Genomic DNA, 23,176 nt, shown 5'->3' with positions numbered 1-23,176 from the left:
ATTATAATTTCAGAAATAATGTAACTGCCAATGTTTGAAAGAATGAGCCGTATGGAGCTGTCTCCTGCGGATATAAAGGTATGGATTTCAAATATATCCTAATGTGTCCCAAACAGCGACATATTGAAGACGTTAAAGCTTTTTTTTCATATTGCGGGAAAAGCGGGAAACATAAATTATTAAACGTTTAGCAAAAATAGCTACTTACATTTGTCGGGGCTTTTATTAGCCCTATGTTCAACTTAATTTTATTTACAAAGAATAGATGGCGTTTCTGTATTTGTTTAATATAATTATTCTATTTCATGGATATTGCAATCCTTGTTAATAATTTTTTTCCATTTCTTTGAGCACAAAGAAAATATTATCAAACTCAAAGCCTATTCAATTCATTCGAATTGAAAAACCTTTCAATTTAATATTATTATTTAATCAAAATTATATTGACTTTTTTCAGCTACTCTCTAACTATAACTCATCCGTTCGTCACTACGCCATAGATAGTTTTAATTTCGTGTCATCTTTTTTGTTTTTTATCTGATTTTAATTAGAGATGCCACTATATAATTTTATATGTTCGTCTGTCCGGCCGTATGGAATTTTCAGAAATGAAATAAGTTCACATTCTACATATTTTCACAAAGTTTCATTAAGATTTGCTTATTGTTAAGGGCGCTAATTCAATTCCTAAATTTAGTTAATTCTTATCCAGATGTCTATTTATAATTTTTAAGCTTCTCTACTTATATATTTTGTTATCCTTTTTTTAATTAAAATGTTATTGTACTTAAAATTTTTATTTCTTTACAGTTTATTCCCGGACTAGAGACTGAAATTGATCTTCATGACATAGGTAAAAAAGTAGATTTAACTCAATTTAATAGATTAATTAATTATTAGAAAAAATGTCGCTTTTTAAATGTAAAGAATCAAGAAATATTAGGGGACAGCGGAAAGTGTGATGTGTGACGTCATAAAAATATAACTAAAATGGGAAGGATGAGAGGAGAAGTTAAAAAGGAAACCCCTTAAGTAGTCCAAAAAGTTTAGGTGATACTTGAATTCTTTACCCACCAATGATTTAGCTGTTTAGGGAGGGGACTTTATAATATAAATTACACTGGTACCCAAAGTCTTTAAATCTTTTTTTTTAGCTTATGGTAATTTAACTAGTTGGTTTCAAACTAGTAGAGTAGCGTCTGAAAATTTCAACCAATCATTTTATCCTACAGAAGGAGTATTTTTATAAATTGGGCCATGAGAACCCTGGATGTAGGGGCAATTTTCATGGACTATCCAGAGATATATGGATGCGTGTTTTTTTAGATGACACAAACCTGTTAAAACTGGTCCAATTCGTGAACAAGAAAAAACTAGTTCTTCAGGTATAACTAATTACGATAAATCATTTCTTGGATGTTGCACCAGAATTTTATGTCTCTAATAAGTGATACCCCCCATCTACCCTCTTTACCCCATCCCCTACCCTCCTACTAGATTAACGAACTGACCAACAAAGGTCGATTTTAGCAACCTAAATTGACGATAATTTTCCCCCTGTAAATATATCCAGCCTTATTTAAAATCCATTGAATTATTATAGGAAAAAGGTATCTTTAACATGATGATAACATCCAAAGGTAGCGAAGCGCCAAAAAATAATTGATCGAAGAACGGACAAAGTGAATTATACAGTAAATCTTAATTCAACTTATTTTTTCTATATTTTCTATTTTTACTGCTGTACTAGAGTTGCTTAACATGACTCTTAACACGTTTAAAGAAATTGCATTAAACCATGACTTAAATTCAAAACTTAATTAAGTATACAAATTAAAAAAATTATATACGAAAAACAATGTTCATATTTTTTTTCTTTTATTTGTCCCTCACTAATATGATACGTTATATGAGAATTTGTGTAATAAATGTATTATCTATCATATATTACATTATAAAACATAATTTCTCTTGGGTCTAATATTTCATACAAATGGATATTATTCCATAATTTTCTAGGAATCATAACCAATTATCTTACTTTGTATGGAGGGCTGGGGTGTTATTAGTAGCGTAGCTACTTTATAGTTAGGGTATGTACGTCAAACTGCAGCCCAACAATACAAATCTATCATCAACGCCAAAAAATTGAGGTGTTATTTTTCTGTTTTTATCAAAGTTACTTCTTACTCTTAATCTTATGAATTAATTTCTACATATATGGCTCTCATTGTTTATCTTTTTGTTGTCATTTGCAATGAAAAACTTAATATTTTTGAATGTGATTATTCTTGTAAGATACATAATTGTATGTATAGGACAATATTTATTTTTATTAAGTCTGAAAGAAATTATCTATGTACAGATATATTTTGTTCTCATGATAAAAGAACAAAGGAGAGAATATTTAACAAGGATGAAAACATTTAAACGAATATTAACACAAAAAGAAACAAGTCCCTTTAAAGTTTTGAAAGAAATTTGATATTAATATATCATAAAATTGTTATAAAAAAAGCTTAATTTTTGTAAATGTCAACCTTTTTATATAAAATTTATTATAGTATTTGATTATGTATTTTTCTGAAAGTAATAATAATATTAGCATTTAAAGTTTTCTTTGCAAAAAACGATATGAATTATTTCAAATACTTTCAGATACGTCATTAAGTTTTAAAACTTTGAATAGAAAAATTCACATTCATTCTATAGTTTCTTTTTTAGTAGTACAAATTATCTACAAGTTTGAATAAGTTGTTTTACTTTTTCATCGATAGTGTCTTACCCAATGTAAAATATAATCATTTTATTTGCTATATCTTTAATAAGGGTGTAGAAAATAAAGGATTTTGCATTAATTACTGTTCTTATCTTATAAAGAATAATTAAAAATGTAAGCATAACAGGCAGACAGACAGAAATAATGATTTGTAGATTAGAATTTCAGTGGTCATATAAATATTAACACAAAATTTGAGCAGTCTATCTTTTTATGTATTTCAGAGTAGTTGTAGCCATGCATCCTAAATAAAGTTTCCCCTCTAACATTGCTACATTTAGACAACATAGGATTTACAGAGTAGCTTTGCTAGTAAAATGTGATATAATTTATTTTTGCAGGCTGCCTATATATGTGCAGATTGGTTTGCCCTGAACTCCCTGGCCCTGTGTGTCTATAAACATTTACAATTCACTGGTTGTATATCCACGGTTGCAGTACAAAAAGTAAGTTATTTTGCTTTAGATACAGTAGTTTTAAAAGCGAATCTTTTCTATAATTTTGGTCGGTCCCTCCGTAAATTGTCCTATCGATTTCAAACTTGACAATGTGATTCCTATAGTATTCACTAGCGGCTACGCCCCTAGAGGCCTCTAGGGGCACATGAGGAGGGGAGAGTCGAATTTGATAACCTAATTTCTTATTTTAGATTTTAAAAGAAAAATTTTAAAAAAATATTTTGGGGGATGGAAATAATTTTTTTTTCTTTGGGGGGGGGGGGGGTGCCCCCCTCATCATTTTTAATTTTAGTTAAAAAACGTAAATTTTTTTTTGTTTTGAGGGGGAGTATTTTTCATTTTTGGGGGGGTATGGGGTGTCCCAACCCCTAAGAAAATAGTTATAAACCTTCCCGGGACTTATGAGAAGCTACCCTGTTAAGGAGAACCCGATCGGTTCAGCGGTTAGCGAGATCCTTCGGTACAGACACACAGACAGACACACAGACAAACATCCTGTTACTTTAATATAAGGATGTAAGATTTAGAATGCGAAGCAATTCTTTAATCGTTACCAGGATGTCCGTTCATTTTAAAAATGTACGCATACCTATCATTTAGGTTTTCAGCTATTATGACAACAGAAGTCATTGCCTCTCTAATATTTTATTTTCGTAAATATGAAAAAAAGGCAGCTAAATGTTTGTTAAAAGCTTTGCGAAAGTCTAAGTGCTTTTAAATACTCAAATTTATTTTAAAACATATAATTTCATATTTGTTAGAAAATATTTCTGTAAAATAAAAGGGCGGGAATGTAAAAATGTAAACATGGGGGGGGGGGGGGAGTGTACTGTATTTACACACCCCATTACAAAAACTTCTTGCTTTTTCTGTTCTTCTTCTTTGAATTTTACCTACTTGATGAATGACACCTGAATTAAATTTACTCCCACCTCTTTTACATTTTAATGGAGAGTAAATTTTTTGTTTGAAATAAATCTCCTTATTGATAAACATTTGTAAATAATAAAATTTTGGGTTTAGTCCCTTTCGTGGCAACGTCTCTTAAGAGGCGTTTCGTCCTATTTTCACAGTAGCTTTTGATAGGTTATTTTAGTTTAGGTTATGCCAAGTAAAGTTATGTGATTGTCCCGCAGGGTTAAAGCCCCCCGAAGGGCTAAAAATAGGGGAAAAGATACTGTGAAAATACAACGAAACGCCCCTTAAGGGACTATACCCATATTTCTTTTAGGTCGAGTCGACCTACATTCCAAAGTCTTTCATTCGAAGCATAGAGAAGGGGAGACAAGAAGTTAAAAGTATTTCAGCAAGGTAAGGATTAAAAATGGTCCCTACTGCTGCAATGTCAGCTGCGTGGCATTAATAGTTAGAGTAGGAGGAATGCTTTGGCCCAAATCAGACGCAACTCATTACTAGGCACAGTTAGGACTTTTAAGACAAAGGGTTGGTTGTCTATAGTGCGAATTGACGCTTTTCATTGCAATTAAGACACGGAGTTTGTTTCAAGGTGCGTGGAGAGGTCTACAACCCAGAGGTCATCATCAAGAATTATTAGGGTAGAGAATTAACCTCACCACTTTTTTCCTTTAGTTCATTTCAAATCTTCAATATTCAAAATTCAATTAATTTTCTGACTTTCTTGTAGATGTCTATAGTGCCCTAGCAAAATGGGGATAGATGTCACTGCTTTTGGCCTACCTATTCTATTGACGTCAGGAAATATCCTAAACCCCATCTCTAGCGGGTTTCTTTTCTCCTTCTCTTCTCTTTCCCTCTACTATGCCGTCAATATAATAGGTTGACCAAAAACATTGACATCTATCCCCATTTTCCTAGGGCACTACACACAGCTAAACTTTCTTAATTTACTTTACTGAAACTTAATTAGAAAACAATTTTATAAAAAGAAATATTATCAACAACTGTCTCTACACACAAAACTATTTTAATTAAATCAACTTTTCAAACAGAATCACAAAGGAAAAATGAAACGAAATTAAATTGATTCGAGCCAAGAATTCTTCTGTTTCATAATAAAGGAACATTTAAGTTTTATATAAAAGATTTTATTTTTATGATTTATTAGAATTTTTACTGCTATAGTAATTTATTTAACAAATCTAACCTATCAAGTTTTAAAATTTTATCAAAATCAAATATGATCGCATACAATCCCCCGACCTTTGACACCTTCGCCATCTTTTTAAAAGAATTTTATGAAGCAGTAAAAAACTATAGTTTTTTTAGTCCTATTCTTTGTCGAGATTCTGACATTTTAACCAAATTTAAGCAAGATATATTCTCTTTTCTATAATAATAATTGCTATTATTTACTGAAACCTAAATATCAAAAAATCAAATGGGACAATTTAGTATGTAAGTACTTGATTTACTAATAAAAAAGAACGGGATTTCAAAAAGTTTCAAAAACCCAACATGAAAATTATATTATTTTACAATAACTGTTCTCTGAGCTGTACATATTTGAATGGCTGGATGGGTCTTAGCTTCAATGTTAAATACTAAAATTTAATTGAAACCCTGGCCCTGACTGTGTGTGTATATCTGCGTATTGAATATTAAAGTTACAGGAATCAAGTGTATGCTAGCTGTGGATACATTATTATGTCTTATTTTATTAATGCACTAGCGTCTAGAGGCCCCTAGTGGAACGTCATTTTTTTTATCTCGTATTCATTCGAATCCGGTGGATAGGAACCGGTTCTTTAGCCGGTGCCTTTGGCACCTCGGGGCTAAAAAAACTAGTTTTAATCTTATAATTGTACATTCTATATCCACGGAAAGCCGTTTATAATACGATACGAGAAATAACTATTAAATTTACGGTCAGATCAGATGTTTTGTTAATATTAACTTAGCTGCTAGATGTAAATTTTAAAAATATTGTTTTGCTATTTCTCTTGGGAGGGTTGGTTACCATCCTACAAAAAATTATAAACCAGGACCTCTGAGAAGCTGCGCTGTATAGGAGAACAATATCCCGGTCTAACAATTGGTTTTTATTTTATATATTCGTCTCAAAATTATCTGTAATAGGATTCTATACATGATTTTGCAACAAGTTCATATACAATTTGTTTTCATTTACAGACTAATATTCAGATTTTAAGTTTTTCTAACCTTTTTTTTCTGACCTTTACTTTTTATGGATGTTCTAAACCTTGGTTTGTTTTCTTTAACTATTTTGAACTATCTGTACTAAAAATTCTTTTCCGTGTGTTTGAAATCCCTTTTATTTGTGTTCCAAGAACTAAATAATGTGCGGGTATTTCTCTGTGTATTCATACAATGAAGCATTTAAATTAAAAAAAAAAATCATTTTGATTTTGGGGACTAAAGATGTTGGATATAGAAATATTTGTTAATTGAAAACAGATGGAAAAGGCTTGAAAGTTATTCTTAAACTTTTAACACAAATTAATTAGTCTGTTTAAAAAAATATCCTTTTTATATAAAGTAGAAATATCTTTTTTTCTCGCTAATCGTTGAACAGGTATGAGTGTTCTTCACAGTAAAGCTACTTATAGGTCCAGGGAAGGTTTTAAACTATTTTTGGGGAGGTTACCCTAACCCTCCATAGAGAAATTGCCTCTAAAAAAATTGAAATTTGAAATTGATGTGGTAGGGTCGACATCTCCCCCCACCTCAAGTAATGTTATATTATATTAGAATGGTTATTTAACTTTGTTTGTTGTATTGAGTGAACACCACATGAATGTATTTCCATGTGCAGTGTATCTCTCATTCCTTCCTCATACACAGAATACAATTCACAATTATACACATACATATAATCTTAAACAAGGACTTTCACCATTCATAATAGTGAAGCTTGTAAACTAGAAATATATTATTAAATACTTGCGGACATTTTGATTTACTACTATTTGATATCTTGAAAAAAAATAGTAGTATATTAACTGTTAAATACATAAAAACATTACCTAGAACAATTTCAAATAAATCAAGAGATGGAAAAATCATCTCACTAATTATGATACACAAAATTAGACTTTTTGTAGATATAATTATTGGATTAAAAGTTTAAATATTGTTACTTTGAATAATAAAATCCTGAGCTAGCTTTACACCAGAAAAAAAAACAAAACTAATGCCAGAACGAATTATTTCTAACTTTGAGAGGCAGTACAATTAGAATTATAAAAAAGCTTTTCACATTTTGGATGCATGTATAAATTTTTTTTTTATAAAAATCTTAAATTTTTTATTTTTTTTGAAGATTTTTAATGCATTTCCTAGACTTTACATATTCTACATATTCACCCTCCTCTAAAAAGTGATTTTTTTGAGTACCATCTTAATATGGTTAAAATTATATCCTGAAAACTTAAATACTGCAATTTCATTTATTAAATCTATTATATTTTTACATTATTCAGAATATTTTAGAGGGTTTATTTATAAAGATGTTATCTACTTATGGAACATTTTAATATGTTGGTTTGGTTGTGTATTTTTATATTTCAGCAAAGCATATTAACAAATTAGATCTCCAAAATAAATTAAATATTAATCTCATGAAATAAAGATTATTTATTTACTAGATGCGCATAGGTAAATGGAATGTTCATAAAATTTCTAGGTCTATATCTTAAATAGTAGTCGAGAAAATCACATTTTACTTTAGGCGTAAAAACTGGCAGTCGAAAGAACGGACGGACAAAGTGAATCTTAAAGTAGCTTCGCTACTAAAACACGTGTTGTTTTATGAGTACACAGTGTGTACAATAATATTTTTGTATTAGACTTTAAATAGTCAGACTACTTAAAAGCTTGAGATTTTCATACATCAAAAATTGTAGAACAATACTATTTCTAACCCTGAAACTTTGATCTGCTCTTCTACTTAATAATTCTTTAGTTATAGGCCTGTCCATTTAGTTTTTTAAAATAAAACTATTGCTTATATTCTACTATTTTCGTTTCTAAGATTTTATCATGTTATTTCTAAACTAAATAACTCTTTTCCAGAAAACCTGGGTTTAAGATAATGCATTTATGCATGCATGCATATGTGATGTATATATTGGATAAAGATTATTCAAATAATATAGAAAAACATTATAATAAATATTCAAAACATAGTAAATCATAATCCACATTTTCTAATAAAAGCATTTAAAAAATGTTTCTTAAAAGACCTTAGAAATATTGTGTTTATGAAAAAGAGACACAAACCAAGAAAATGAAAGTAAATGTGGCTTAAAATTGATATAATATGAAAAAATCTTTAATTTTAAATAAAATAACTATTCAACTTTTGGAAATAGTTAAATATTTAATATTGATAATTCTTATTATTATGGAATAATAAATGTAAAAGATAAAATAGAACTGTATGACAAAGCTTAATTTGAATAATGTAAGAATATTGTGGACAAATATAAGATTTTGTATAATATTTAATATTTTCCCAGGTAATTATTTACCTTCCTACGATTTTCTGGCATCAAGGAATATGAAAAATAACTCTTTATGTATAGTGCTAAAACATTTATCTCTTTGACCTTTCTAGATTGTTTTTCACTGTTCTCTTAGATTGCATTCTAATAAACTAAAATTTTTTTTTATCTAATTTAATGTTAATCAGTTTTATAGCAGTCTCTTCTTGTAAAATTTGGCTACTAGTGGACATATCTTCCCCTCGCTCTAAATATAATCCATCTCACAATAAGTGGCCATGGCTGTTTGGAAAAGGAGGCAAAACCTGGTAAATAAAATATTAAATTTTAACTTTTTTGTTTATTTTATCAATTTATAAGGCTATTTTTTCAATACATAAATTACATGTCTTTGTTGACTAAGTGATTTTGAATTAACTTATTACATAAAATATAAATAAATTTGCCTATCCCAATATCCTTTTTTTAGAATATAGATATTATGAATATCATCCACTTGGATTATGGGTATTCTCTGATAGCAAAGAACCACAGAATATTAAAAAAATCATTTTTATTTATATGAATAGCTAAAATCCATATCTGACAAATCAAACATTGTTAAGCCAGAAAAGGTTATAAAGTTTCTCATTTTAAAGCGATTTCCCCAAAAGTAAAGTAAGGAAACTTTTGAGATCACTGTTTTTTTTAATTTACAAAAAAAATGTAGATGGGTAGAAATATTAGTGCATCCTAACTGAAAAAAGGGTCACTACAAATATAATCCCCTAGAGACTCATTCCTGGCTTGTCCTGCTTTTGGGTCTCTAGTTAATGTATTCTTCTAATCACAGCAAGCTAGAAGTTATTATATATCTCAAAATCTATTGCCATTTCAGAAAATTGAAAACTTTAGGAACAGCCAGAAATCTTTTTTGGATTACCATTACTTGCATTGCATTACTCTTACATAAATTAGGGTGTCTTTATTTCTTTTTTGTGGTGCCACTTGGAAAAAAGGAATTGTTTTATTGATGATTAATTGCAAAGTATTTCAAAAAAGTCTTTTGCTTTGGCACTTTCATTCTTTACCCAAGTAAGGTTTTAGTTAAAATGTTTTAAAACCTCAATTCCCCACAAAATTCCATTGTCTTATCCCTGCATACTAGGCCTTTCCCATTTCTTCCTGAGATGAATATGATATACATTATATTTTGTAAAAGTTTGTAAAATGAGTGGTGATAAACTTTTACATCCATTTTGCCTAATGCCAACCTTGCTATTGAGTTTAAAACCTTCTAGTAATGATTCAAACAGCCCCTTTTAAATCAGTTCTTTAGTAAGAGATATTAAGTACCACAATCCAAAGAAATTCTTTGGAAGGTGAGGTCAAGAATGTTATTAAAAATCCTATAAAACCTTAACCCTTTTTTAAATTAAAAGGTTAAATAAAAGTAAACAATAGTTTTAAATTTATTTACAACATTTTATGTAATCCTCCTTGCTTATGCTATAAACATAGATAACAAAACACTTACAAAACCCACAAAAACAAACAAATAAAGAAATACATTTTTTATTTGCATAAGAAAAGTTATTGTTTTGCAAAGAATATGAAAGCTAAAACAAATAAAGAACTATTTTTCACAACCATATAAACATCTTAGTAACGTATTTTGGTAGTCGCACAACTAATCTAGAATTTCAATGTCTTTTAATTTACAGACCTATTTCTACCCTATTTTGTAAGCAATAACATTATTAGAAAATAAAGCAAAAACTTGAGCATAACTCTAAAAGTAAAATAACATTCAATCTACTCCATTATAATCTTTATAAAAAGAGTTATGCTTGTTTTAGAAAGTATTACATGTTGATGAAATATCTAACTGCTTGTTGTAGAAGAATATTTGAATATTTGCAGTGTGCACATCAATGTGTATTTTTAACAGGGATAAAGAGAAAAATTAAATATTAAAAAATAATCCTTCAGAAATTAACTAACTTTTACATTTTACCACTAAGCATTCTCAAAGACAAAGGCAAAAGAAACCCAAGTGCCAAAAAGGGTTTGTGCATACCCATCCTATAGGTTATAATTCAATGAGTTTTCTTTGGTTTAATTTGTATTGAAACAATTGTCTAATCTTTTTTAAAACATTAAAGTTCACATATTAGCATACATCTCATTCTGTAGATTTTAGTTACTATTAATTGAGTAAATTATTTCTCTTGAAAAGTTACAAAATATTATTATGTTCATTTTTCAAACTACATAATTTACTATATGTTTTGCCTCTTCAGTTATCTGGACTAGCAAAACAAGATTTACATTCACATAAACTCAGTATATACACTATACACATGCATTACACACTGGCCTTAATATTGTATGATGTCCATTGAAATTTGCAAAAAAAAGATTATCATTTTATAACACTTAAAGTACAGGAACTTTCACAAAATGTAAAAAAGAAGAAAATAAGTATAAAACAAGAAATAAAATTGAGTTTTGTTCTAATTAACTCTTTTTTGAATTAGCTAAGATTGTTTCTCCAATATTATCACTATACATAGCTTCAGCTATAGGTAGATTAACAATGTTCAACTGAATTAAAGTTGTGCTATTTTTTTAAAATCTGCTTTGCAGCTAATATTATGTATGTGACTTTAATTCAACATAGTAAAGTTTTTCATCCATTTAAAAATTAACATTTGACAAATCCTAATATATTCTATTACATATCACACATATACAAATTTATAAAGAATTATAAATGGCAGTTAAAACATGTAGAATATTTAGAGGTAAAGTTAGGTTTTAAAAGAATTATGAAGGACAACAAAGTTCCAATAAAAGAAAAGGAAAAGAAAACTTTTGTCAAGTTAAATTTTACTAAGAATCATTTTGTGGACATATTACATGAATATATTGAATATTTTATAAATATTTTATCGAAGATTGCAAAAAAACCTATTAAGTAAAGTTGTTTTTAGTAAAAGTACTTCAATCACTTGATTAAAGAGGATAATATATAATAGTTATTTCTCGTATCCTATTATAAACGGCTTTCCGCGAATATAGAATGTACAATTATAAGATTAAAACTAGTTTTTTTAGCCCCAAGGCTCCGAAGGCACCGGCTAAAAAAACTGGTTTTAATCTTATGATTGTACATTTTTATATTCGTAGAAAGCTGGATATAATACAATGCTAGACATAGTTTTTTCGTATGGATGAGAACCGGTTCCTATCCACCGGATTCGAATGAATACGAGAAAAGTCTGTAGCAGTAACAGTTTAGGAAATTAATTAAGAAAGTAAGTGATAAGATCTTACTTAGTTTCATCAATTTAAAATAAACAAAACAATACTAATAAAAAATACTTTTTCTAAAATTTGCATCATCTAAATTATTTTTATGAACAAATTTTAATGAAAGAAAAATAGATATAATTAAGTTTTTAAATTAGAATTTTAATTGTATGATAATTTGAAATAGATCATTTTAATAAATGATCCAGTTGTTTTTCAATAATTATGCATTAATTGTTATTCTAACCCCAAAATAAAATATAAAAACTTGAATATGAAAAAGAAACTAAGACATATGGAACTAATTATCCTTGTTTCATGAACAAAGTGCATTTTTGAAGATGATAAAAAGGAATTAAGATAGAAACAAGTGCACAGATATAAATAATTTATATGGTTAGATATTTCACTTTAGTTAGATTAGCTAAGACTTTCAATTTCCCCAGCTTTTGCTCACTAGATTTACAAGAATAAAGGGATGTACTTAATACTCATATGCAAAGAAACACTATTTATAGATAATTTAATATTTTTTCTTTTTAAAAATGGAATTGATTTTTTATAACATATTTTTTGTGTTGAATATGGCAGATGTCCCACACTCTTCGATGTAATCTATCTTTGAAGCATGTAGGAACCATTTTGAATTGCATCCAACTAATTTACTGAACTTAATATTCCTTTCACCCCAGAATTTTCTAGAGTAAATTTTACAACGTTGCAGTAAATCTTGTTTTTTTACTATCCTCCAGAAAAGCATGGCTTTTCAAAAAGGTGTATAAGAATACAGCAACTTTAATTAAAAATAACTCATCTAATACTTTGGCTCTGAACTTTGGGTACTTTTGCTTTATTTTGATTGAGTACTTCAAAACAATTAGTGTCAAAACGCAACTAGGCATGTATGTCAATTTATCTCCCATTGTCTTATTCCTTAAGATTCCTGGATAGATTACACAAGTCACAATAACTTTATTTAAAATGTTCCTCAATAATAAAAAAAATCATTTGTTAAAGCTAACTTTTGAGGATTTCACAGAAGTATAATTAAAATTTTATTTCTCTAGTGAAATATCAGGGAGGTACCTTACAAATGAAGTAAAAAATTGTGTTTTCATAACCATTTTCTCTTAATTTAAAAAAACCCAAGAATGAATAGTTGTTAATTTTCCTAAAATGGTTTGTAATATCCTTGTTGACTTGTTGCATTGAAATTTAATGCATTGCACTCCACAAATAAAGCGTTCACAGAAACTGGCCATTTTGTACTGGTTATCTGGAGCAAAAATTATATTTTTTACTGGTTATCCGGAGCAAAAATTATATTATGTACTGGTTAACCGGAGCAAAAATTATATTTTGTACTGGTTATCCGGAGCAAAAATTATATTTTGTACTGGTTATCCGGAGCAAAAATTATTTATATCCTTATTCTTTCAAGTCCAGGATTGAAAATAGTAACGCCCAACAGACAAAAACCTCTTTTTTTGCATGCTCTTTTTTGATCTATCCTAACACTGCGAGGCTATGAGGTATGTCTTTTCTTTAAACAAGGCTTACCCCTTATCCAACTAATTGTGTCACTTGCTTAACATAGCAGGTACGGGGAGAGTTTCGCTCAAAAATTAGGCACATGACGTCATAAAAATAGGGAAGATGAGAGAAGAAGTGGGAAAGAAAACCCTCTAAAAAAGAGATTAATAATCCCCCAATTTTATAACGTCACGTGTCTGTTTTTTGAGCGACTTTCTCGCTGAACACATAGCAGCTGCAAGTACCATTGTTTTCCATTAATCATGCAATGAAGTTTTGATATAATTTTAAGTCAAAGGTAAACGGGCATGATTTAACAAACGGATTAATTCTTAGTGTAAGAAGTAAGGTTACCTATTCAATGTGCGAAGATTTTTTATATTTTTTTATGAATTTTAAAGTTAACTTTTGTCAATTTTAAATATTTTGTAGAAACAACTGCACACACAAACGACCATCTGCCTTTTCTCATAAATATTTTATTTAGAAATTTTTGGGCTATTAAAAGCAAAGCTTTTCTCTAATTAGGGTCGGTCCGTACGTCCGTAATGGTTAGCTCTTTACTTTAATCTAAACAGGTTAGAATTGTTCTTTTGATTTCAAACTTTGCATACTGATTCATATAAGAGTCAGACAGTTTTTTTACTCTTTATACAAGAAATTTTAGTACGTTACAATTATCCTATTAATCTGATTCCTATTACAACTAGGTACAATGTTATAAGCGAAACATCTTTATAATCAATTCCTAAAAACTGCAGTATTTCTTTAACAGTTTCATGTATTTAATCAGTTTTGCAAAAATTTACTTATAATTTAGCATACAATTATGTCTAATGTCTTGTTTTAGTCTAATTTTATTCAGTAGAAAATTAATGTAACTGAGTTTAATTTTACGGAAATTTAATCACATAATCCCATTTTGTCATGATGAATTTCACTTTAAAAAACTTTTAACTTTTAAGCCTTTTGATTAATAATGAGAACTGTTTAAATTTGATAAAACTTCACTTATCTATGTTTGCAGAAAGGATACTTTATGAATTAAATCATATTCATGCAATTTATTTATATTTTTGGGAATTTTTTATATTAAACCTTTTCATTAACAGATGAAATATTTCTCTAGGGCTCGGAAGCCGCGCAACAGCATCCAATAAACCTAGAAAATCAGATGGATTTTTGAACCTGTTCCTAATATTTTAATATGTCTTTTCAGAAAAATTTGTGAGAGTACTCAAAAAAGTTGAATCTGCGTATAGCTAGCTCTTAATTTATATCATATGAACATTTATCAAAACTGAATAATTTTGTATTTTCATTGAATGTCCACGAATACATATTGCATAGAAAATTAGATTCCTAAAATATCATTTATCATGCACATTACAAAGTATAAATAAAATATTGTAAACAAAATTAAAATATGGTTTACAAAATTCTTTAATCTATGAAGAAATCAACTATTTGAAGCTGACTAATAAAGATGGATGAAATATAAAAAAACTGACATTTCGTGTGTTTACCAATAATACGATCGGATTGTGCTTTCACTGTGTTCTGATTGGTATAATCTAAGGTTGACTAAAGTGGAAGAGAACTGGGAGTATGAATGGGAGTACAATATTAATGAGGATTATTATATGTTAAGGTTGACTAGAGAGGAAGAGAACTGGGAGTATGAATGGGAGTACAATATTAGTGAGGATTATTATATGTTAAGGTTGACTAGAGAGGAAGAGAACTGGGAGTATGAATGGGAGTACAATATTAGTGAGGATTATTATATGTTAAGGTTGACTAGAGAGGAAGAGAACTGGGAGTATGAATGGGAGTACAATATTAGTGAGGATTATTATATGTTAAGGTTGACTAGAGAGGAAGAGAACTGGGAGTATGAATGGGAATACAATATTAGTGAGAATTATTATATGTTTAGGTTGACTAGAGAGGAAGAGAACTGGGAGTATGAATGGGAATACAATATTAGTGAGGATTATCATATGTTAAGGTTGACTATAGAGGAAGAGAACTGGGAGTATGAATGAGAATACAATATTAGTGAGGATTATTATATGTTTAGGTTGACTAGAGAGGAAGAGAACTGGGAGTATGAATGGAAATACAATATTAGTGAGGATTATTATATGTTAAGGTTGACTAGAGAGGAAGAAACTAGGAGTATTAATGGGAATACAATATTAGTGAGGATTATTATATGTTAAGGTTGACTAGAGAGGAAGAGAACCGGGAGTATGAATGGAAATACAATATTAGTGAGGATTATTATATGTTAAGGTTGACTAGAGAGGAAGAGAACTGGGAGTATGAATGGGAATGCAATGTTTGTGAGGATTGGTTCGCCACCCATGATTCTCTCAATGAACACAGACTCTACTATGAACACTGGGGGTAAGTTATCTTATCATACAAAGTAGTAAGTTTTTTTTGTCTGAAGCTTAAGATCTTATTAACTACTGATTTCAATAGTTTTCTATTTAAGATAATATTTATATAGGTTCTTAATCTTTAAAAGTTTCAGATTTAAGTCTTTTTTTTTTAGCTATTTTTCTAATTGTTATTAAAGTAAGAAAATGTCTAACAGTACTCGCCAACCTTTTTGAACGATAGTTCTCTTCGTTACAGTAAAGCCTATTATTTATAGCCAGAAGGTTTTTTTTTATATTTGGGTAGGTATCTCCACACCCCTAAGAGAAATCGGAGTTATAACAATCCTTTGGTATATGACATTAACAATAATTTGTAAATATTTTCAAGTCACTTTAAATAAATTTTCTTAAAACTAATCCAAAATTCCTGCAACAAAAGTCTGATTATAATTAGTTTTGTAAAAGTTCTTTAAAGTTCGTCTATATATGCAGACATTTGAAAAATAGTTAAATTCAAAACCAGAATTTTCTGACTTCGTGCGAGGGAAAAAGAAACTTAGGAAAAGGTCTTCTAAAAAGATTTGTACGATCAGTACAATTTTATGGGTGTCTATCAAACATCGCGAAGTTTCAACCACCAATCGATATATTATCGCTTGGATGTTGCACAAGATTTTCATGTACACTAATAAACTGAAAATCGTAGCTGGCTAAAATAACGATACCCTCTATCAATCCCCTTTACATCATCCCCTCTCCTGTTACTGAATGAACGAACTTACTAGTAAATGAAGTGCATATTAGCAAAATAATTTAATGACTAATTTTCCCCTGTCAATACATCGACATATCGATAGTTTAATGGCATAATAACTACACAATTTTTAACAGGGAAGAGGGCTTACATTCTTAATTATCGTTGAATGACAAACGTATAAACAACAGATCTTAATTTTAGATGTATCTACAGATAACTACCTCCCTTCCTTTTTCAATGACTTTATTCGTCTGCTACCAAATTATTTTCTGCTACTTAGCTACTTAGGACAAAATGTATTACACACAAATATCAGAAATAAATCTAGGTGGCCATAAAACCTATTTGTGATTTTCTTTCAAGTCTATTTACATCCATATACAATTTTATGTTCAAATAAACCATTGAAAAGAAATATCAAAACATTTACAGGGTGTTTTTGTGCAAAACAATATAATAACTCTAAGCGATTAATAAAATATTTTTGTTTATTTTTCCTACTCGTAGCTTAGTGAACCAAACAAACACAAAACTTTGAAAATATATTTCTAGCCCCCGTGATGCTTTATTCAAGCGGTGCCTTAACCATGCGGGACCCATTTGATTTCTTTTAAAACTAATATAAACTGTGCCTATATTTTAACTATGACTTTTACTGACCCTGTAAGCATAAAATATACAAATGTAGCCATATTAAAAATATATATTGAAATTTTATGCAAAAATTGGATTTCTTTTATTGCGTTGTTTTTTCATCTTTTGTCAAAAGTTATGTGCTTTGTGTTTGTGTGTGTTTGTGCATCGGAATACTTTTTTTCTTCAAATTTCAAATAAAAGGTTGCGCTGCAAACAAATTTGAATAGTTGGATTAAAAGGAATAAACAAATAAATGCAGTTAAATTTATATTTAGGGCGCACAAAGTACCCTTATAAGCACTTACAATATTTTGAATTGAATTAAATAAAAATAAATGGAGATCGTGTGTTTTTCTTGTATTATTTTAGATCAGATTAGGTTAGGTTAAATGGGTATTGGATAGAACATTTAAGGCACCGCAGGTGTAGGTCACTTTAACCCCCCCCCCTTCCAAGCAAAATTTAAAAAATTTATATGGATTTATTAACAATTTTCATACAACTTAATGTTTGGAATTTTCTTCATATTTCTAAATCACCTCAAATTAAAGTTAAAAATATCGGAATTAGGAATATCCTAGTGTGGGCTAGATCAATCCCTCTATGTAAATGACCATGATTAAAAATAAAAAAATATCGGATAAGGAGGGAGGGGGCGGGGTAGAAACAATCTCAACCATCTTGAAGTCTTTATGGGAGGTATTTATTGGAAGCTAACAATGGTGCAGCTTTTTCATTTCCCCTGTGCCTTAAAACTTTACCTTGGCTAAACTTTTTCTTCTCATATTCTATGAGACCAAGTAGATTCATTTTTTTGGTGAGATATTAAAACAGGCATTTTTTTCTACCGTTGTAAAAGTAATGACCTCTAACATGGTTTTCTCAAAAAAATATTTCATGTCCTTGCCGGTCCTCATCCCTTGCGGGGTGCTTACTATCCCTTAGGGCCCTTTATCGCTTGCCTAAAATAAGCATTAAGAGAATTTTTTTCTTCACAAAGTTTCAAGTTTTTAATGCCTATGATGAATACATTTCGGTATATTTTCAACTAAAAAATAAATTGTATCTTTGAAACCCCAACAATTACTTGCTTAATTCTAACAAACATAACAAATAAAAGTTAAATTGAAATGAACCATTGACTTTCTAAGTTAACTCAATTGTTATTAGAAACTTAACGTGTTCCTAGATTTATTATTAATATTTAAACTTTTTCAAATAAACTTTTCATTTCACTATTATAAAACTGATTAAAATTAAACCTTGAACATTTTATGGCGTGTCAGCTAGTTTTTTTGTAGGTCACGTGTTAGGGTCTCATATAAAATCACATTTTAAATATCTTATATTTAAAATAATTCTCCTGCTACTTTATTAAACCTTGATAAGTGTAAGAAAAAGTCTTGTTCCTTAAATTGTAGTTACATACATATTTTCATTGACCATCAGGACTTCCAGACAAATGTTGCACCATAAATAGATTGATTAGGGTGTTTAAAATTGACCTTCTTAAAAACTTCAAATGTAGAAAACCCCATCAAAAAAGTGTCATAACAGGTATCATAAGTTGTGTTTTCTACTACATCAATGGGGAGAAGTGGTTAATTAAAATCCACCCTCCCCCCCCCCCCCCGCCAAAAATAATTATTCACGTCCTAAGTTAATTCGTTTCCTTTTTATAGACAACCGAACTGCTGAAGAGCCTATAAAAAGACAAACAGACTTGTAGAGTAGTTTTTTTTAACTACATAAAACAAATCTAGCTTTTTACCCCAAGTTAATGCAATGAAAATAAATATAAATATACTAAATGTAAAAGCATGTTTGTAGGATAACAAATTAGGTATACTTACACACCTTTTTCAGAACCATTAAATAGATTATATTTTCATTACACAAACATTCTAAGATTTACATACTTCCCATAACAAAACAGGAATTTACAAAAGAGAGAGAAAAAAGTTCTACAATTTAATGTTGTTCAGTTTTTATTTAATTAAAAATGAGCGACGAAATAATTCACTATTTAATTTTCGAAAAACTAGTTTACCTAAGAAATTCAACAATTTATAGATGACATTGAAATCCTTTAACTTTTTTTTAAAATAAATTTTAAAAATGATAGGGAGAAGGAATTTTTTCTCCTACGGCCAACCCCTTCGGAGGGCCCTAACCCAGTGTAGTCTTTACATGTGGTGTCATAACTCTGCGGGGCTACTTAGTACCCAATAAACCATATAACCTAACCTAGCCTGCAAATATATAATTACACAAACTAAACTACCTTCTTGTTTTCTATTTTTTTTTACAAAAAAACAAAGAAGGGGTGCAGGTTTGCAGTGTCCAATGGACGTTATTAGGGAAACAGCCGTAGTTTTATAATTGCCTTTACTGCGCTACTACACTGTTAAAAATAATTTTTTTATTTAGTATCAATTGATACTCTGGAGAGTATTGGACCCGTATGTACGCTACAACTATATAATTAATATATAACACTATGTAATACTATATAACACAATAATTATTACTATACAGAACCCATACATTTTTTTAGTATCGATTGATACGCTCTAGGGTACTATAGAATACGCTGTAGAAAAGTTTATAAAAATAGTAATATTTTATACGTTGTAGGGTATCGGAAAATACGCTGTAGAAATGTTTCTTGATTTAGTACTATTTCATACGCTGTAGCGTATCAGACAATACGCAAGAGAATGGTTTATTAAAATAGTAACTATTCATACGTTCTAGGGTACGAATCTGTACTGTAAAGAATAATTGAAACAGACACCTATCGTGCACACCTCTCATGGAAGTGTTTCAATGCTTGGTCGTTTTAGACAAAGATGAAATGTTACTATTTATGCTCAACTTTATAGTTTTGTTTTTTGTAATTATGACTGACCATAGTTTTTATTTTTAGAATAATGTTTAGTCCTAAACATCTTTAAAGTCATTTTTTTTACTAAATTTACATTTAAATTAATGTTTTATGGCTCTGCTTGGTATGTTTGTTGATATAACAAAATGTATATGTACATATAATAATCATATATTATAAACTGATCTTTCATACAAAGTAAAACAGTTTCATACTCTAGAGGGTAACAACAATTGCGAAGGAGCGTATTAAAAACTTACTTATACCGTATTGAATTTTATTCCCAAGAGCGTATTAGACAATACTATACAGACAAATACATTATTTAGTACTACTTGTTACTTCACAGAACATAACCTAATACTTAATACCAGCATTGAAAACTTCCTTGTATCGTAATGAGTTTTTTTTCCTAGTACGTACGGATTGATACTATACATTAATGTGAAGAATATAGAGTATCATCTGATGTTAAAAAAAAAATTATTTTTAACAGTGTAATGTAGATAATTGTCCTAATATAAAGAGCACAAAGATTTTTTTTTCTCAAAATCCTGAATCCCTTACATTTTAAACTAGAATGAATAATGTGTAAAATATTAAAAGAAAGAAAAAGAAAAGATATTTTATTCATAGAAATAGAAACAAAGTTTGAATTTTTCTTCCACCTTTTAGGATTGATAAATTTATAATTTTCAGGAAAATAAGGAAATTAAATGAAAGTAAAATATTGTATAAAACAGAATTTTTAGTAGTTTTGAAATGGTAGCGTTTGCATACTCGAGAAAAGATATTTTTATATAAATTGAAAATAAGGAAGGGGTAGGAGGGTGTAAGTTTTTTGTTTGTTTGTTCTTTACTTTAGGTCATGTTAGGTTCAGTTATATTGGGTACTGGGTAACAAAAAGTCTTTTTTAAGGGAAATCGCCTATTTTTTATTAAAAATTATGATTAATAATAGAATAAACAAAAAATGGTCTAAAGAGGATGTTTCTGGGCCACAGTAAAAGTGTCTGACTATGACGTCAGAAAAAATTAACGAACACAGTTATAGTGTCTGAGTGATTATGACGTAACAAAAAAAATTAGCCAATGAGAGGCCACTATAAATTTTACCATTGGTCAATAACGGCCTCTCATTGGCTAATTTTTTTTGTTACGTCATAATCAGTCAGACACTATTACGGTGTTCAAAATTAACAATTAACCAATGAGAAGCCAGTTTTCACAATGGTAAAATATATAGCGGCCTCTTATTGGTTAGTTGTTAATTTTTTCTGACGTCATAGTCAGACACTTTTACTGTTTTCATGTTTCTGGATAACAAATATCATTTTTTTTTGTAGGTGCAGTATGTGTGAGAAACATTACCAAGATCCAGAAGCTTTAGAAATACATAAGGTATAACAATTTGGAAAATATACTTAGTAAACACAACAACGTTCAATAGTAGTGATTATCCAATGAAAATTGAAGTAAGCCTGCATAGACTTCCAAAGTTAGGGGTAAAGGGGTGCTAACCCACCCAAAACTTATAAACAATTTTTTTGACCTCCCTCAAAATTAAAAAAAAAATACATTAGATAACCCCCCTCAAACTTTTGAAACCCCTCATTATACCCCCTCAAAATAAAAAGCTTGGACGTCTTTTTTAGCTTAAATGGCTTTAAGGCGATTGCTGAACTAATGGCGAACTACTATTAGAGAAAAACAATAGAGGGGGAAGGGGTTAAATAACTGTATGTCCCCACCCTGTGGACTGTTTTCCGACTTTCAATTGGGTCTTTGAATATCAGCAAATATTAAAAATTAACACAGTCAAGTCGCTAAAAAAGAGCAGAAAACAATTTGCTAGCAGACTAGAACAAAAGGTCTACACGACAGGGGACAGTTAGTTGTCTGGGTTATATATCAATACTTATTACATTTACAATTTTATTTTTTAATTTAGGATGTGACACAACATTGGTCAGATTCTGAATCTGAGGATGGAGATAGTTTAGAGGTATTATGCAATCTACATTATACATTTACCAGCGTTAAGGCCCCTAGAAGCCTCTAGAGCCACATAAGTTAAGTGGGGGGAAGTCAACCTCCCCCCATTTCAATTTGAGGTTTTAAAAGAAAAAGTAAACAAAAAAATTTGGAGGGGTTATAGTTTTTATTTCGGGGGTGGAGCTGATACTTTTCCCCAAAATATTTATAACACTTCCCTGGACTTATAGAAAGCTTAACTGTAAAGGGGGCCTGTATCTTAGCGAAATCCTTCGCTGCAGTAAAAAAGCTTCAATTTTACACTTTATGTTGATTTAGATAGATAAAACTAAGTTTTAGAAGGTCATGGGTTCGAATCCGGGACTTTGAACTATAAACGCAATGCTAATAATGCTAATTAGTTAGAGGCATAGAATTTTGCTAGTATGAGGCTCTGAAATGTGAAAAATGAGGGGGTTAGATGGGAAATATAATGGTCGATTAGGAATTTAATGACACTTCCCTTCAGAATTTTAAACATTTTTTGAAAATCTTAACTAAGGGGGGTGTTATACTCACCTACACACCCCTCCAAATATGATACTAATAATAATCTTATTTAGAGTGATGAAGAGCTAGAGAGTGATGAAGAAGGGCTGGCTGAAGAAACTGATTTTCTCATCTAATCATCATAAAAATTATTGTGTATATTTTATTGATAAAAAACAACAAATAAAGGCTATTCTATGTGAAATATAAAAATGAAATGTTAATTTCTTTATTTGGTCCTGATTCAGACAAGGATAATACTGCAAAAGTAGCTTTGACAGATATGTATAATATATATTAGTATACATTACTAAAAAATAACCCAACCCCTAAAAAATGACTTTTTCTATTTCAAAATTAAATCTAAAATAGCGTTCTAACTATCAATTCCCCGCTTTGAATTATGCCTAGATGCTACTTTGGGTCTAGCCGCTAGTTTGATGGTTAGTTCCTAAAATAGAAATGACAAAATGTT

The 23,176-nt window shown here is 29.5% G+C and overlaps 1 protein-coding gene across 2 annotated transcripts; it reads left to right on the top strand.

Annotated features, from left to right (window-relative positions):
• Positions 1-22,925, top strand: LOC145325431 (uncharacterized). Of its 2 annotated transcripts, XM_080168413.1 has the most exons (9): positions 1-78; positions 811-853; positions 1,327-1,385; positions 3,121-3,225; positions 4,469-4,548; positions 15,807-15,920; positions 21,525-21,579; positions 22,130-22,183; positions 22,776-22,925. In XM_080168413.1, exons 1-9 carry the CDS (start codon positions 31-33, stop codon positions 22,836-22,838), a joined length of 621 nt encoding a protein of 206 aa, XP_080024539.1. In that variant the 5' UTR covers positions 1-30; the 3' UTR covers positions 22,839-22,925. The 2 variants fall into 2 exon arrangements, with proteins under 2 accessions (XP_080024539.1, XP_080024538.1); XM_080168412.1 differs by lacking the exons at positions 15,807-15,920; positions 21,525-21,579; positions 22,130-22,183; positions 22,776-22,925 and adding an exon at positions 15,160-15,586 and having other exon boundaries at positions 12-78.
• The last annotated feature ends 251 nt before the right edge of the window (positions 22,926-23,176 follow it).

This window comes from Acartia tonsa, chromosome 8 (genome assembly GCF_053477335.1).
Source record: "Acartia tonsa isolate MP-2025a chromosome 8, ASM5347733v1, whole genome shotgun sequence".
NCBI lineage: Eukaryota > Metazoa > Arthropoda > Copepoda > Calanoida > Acartiidae > Acartia > Acartia tonsa.
This window is presented reverse-complemented; position numbering and strand designations above follow the sequence as displayed.

Coding starts and splice junctions, on each gene's coding strand:
- LOC145325431 (XM_080168412.1), top strand. CDS start 31: ATGTTTGAAAGAATGAGCCGTATGGAGCTGTCTCCTGCGGATATAAAG. Junction 854..1,326: donor AATTGATCTTCATGACATAG/GTAAAAAAGTAG, acceptor GTGTTTTTTTAG/ATGACACAAACCTGTTAAAA. Junction 3,226..4,468: donor CCACGGTTGCAGTACAAAAA/GTAAGTTATTTT, acceptor TATTTCTTTTAG/GTCGAGTCGACCTACATTCC.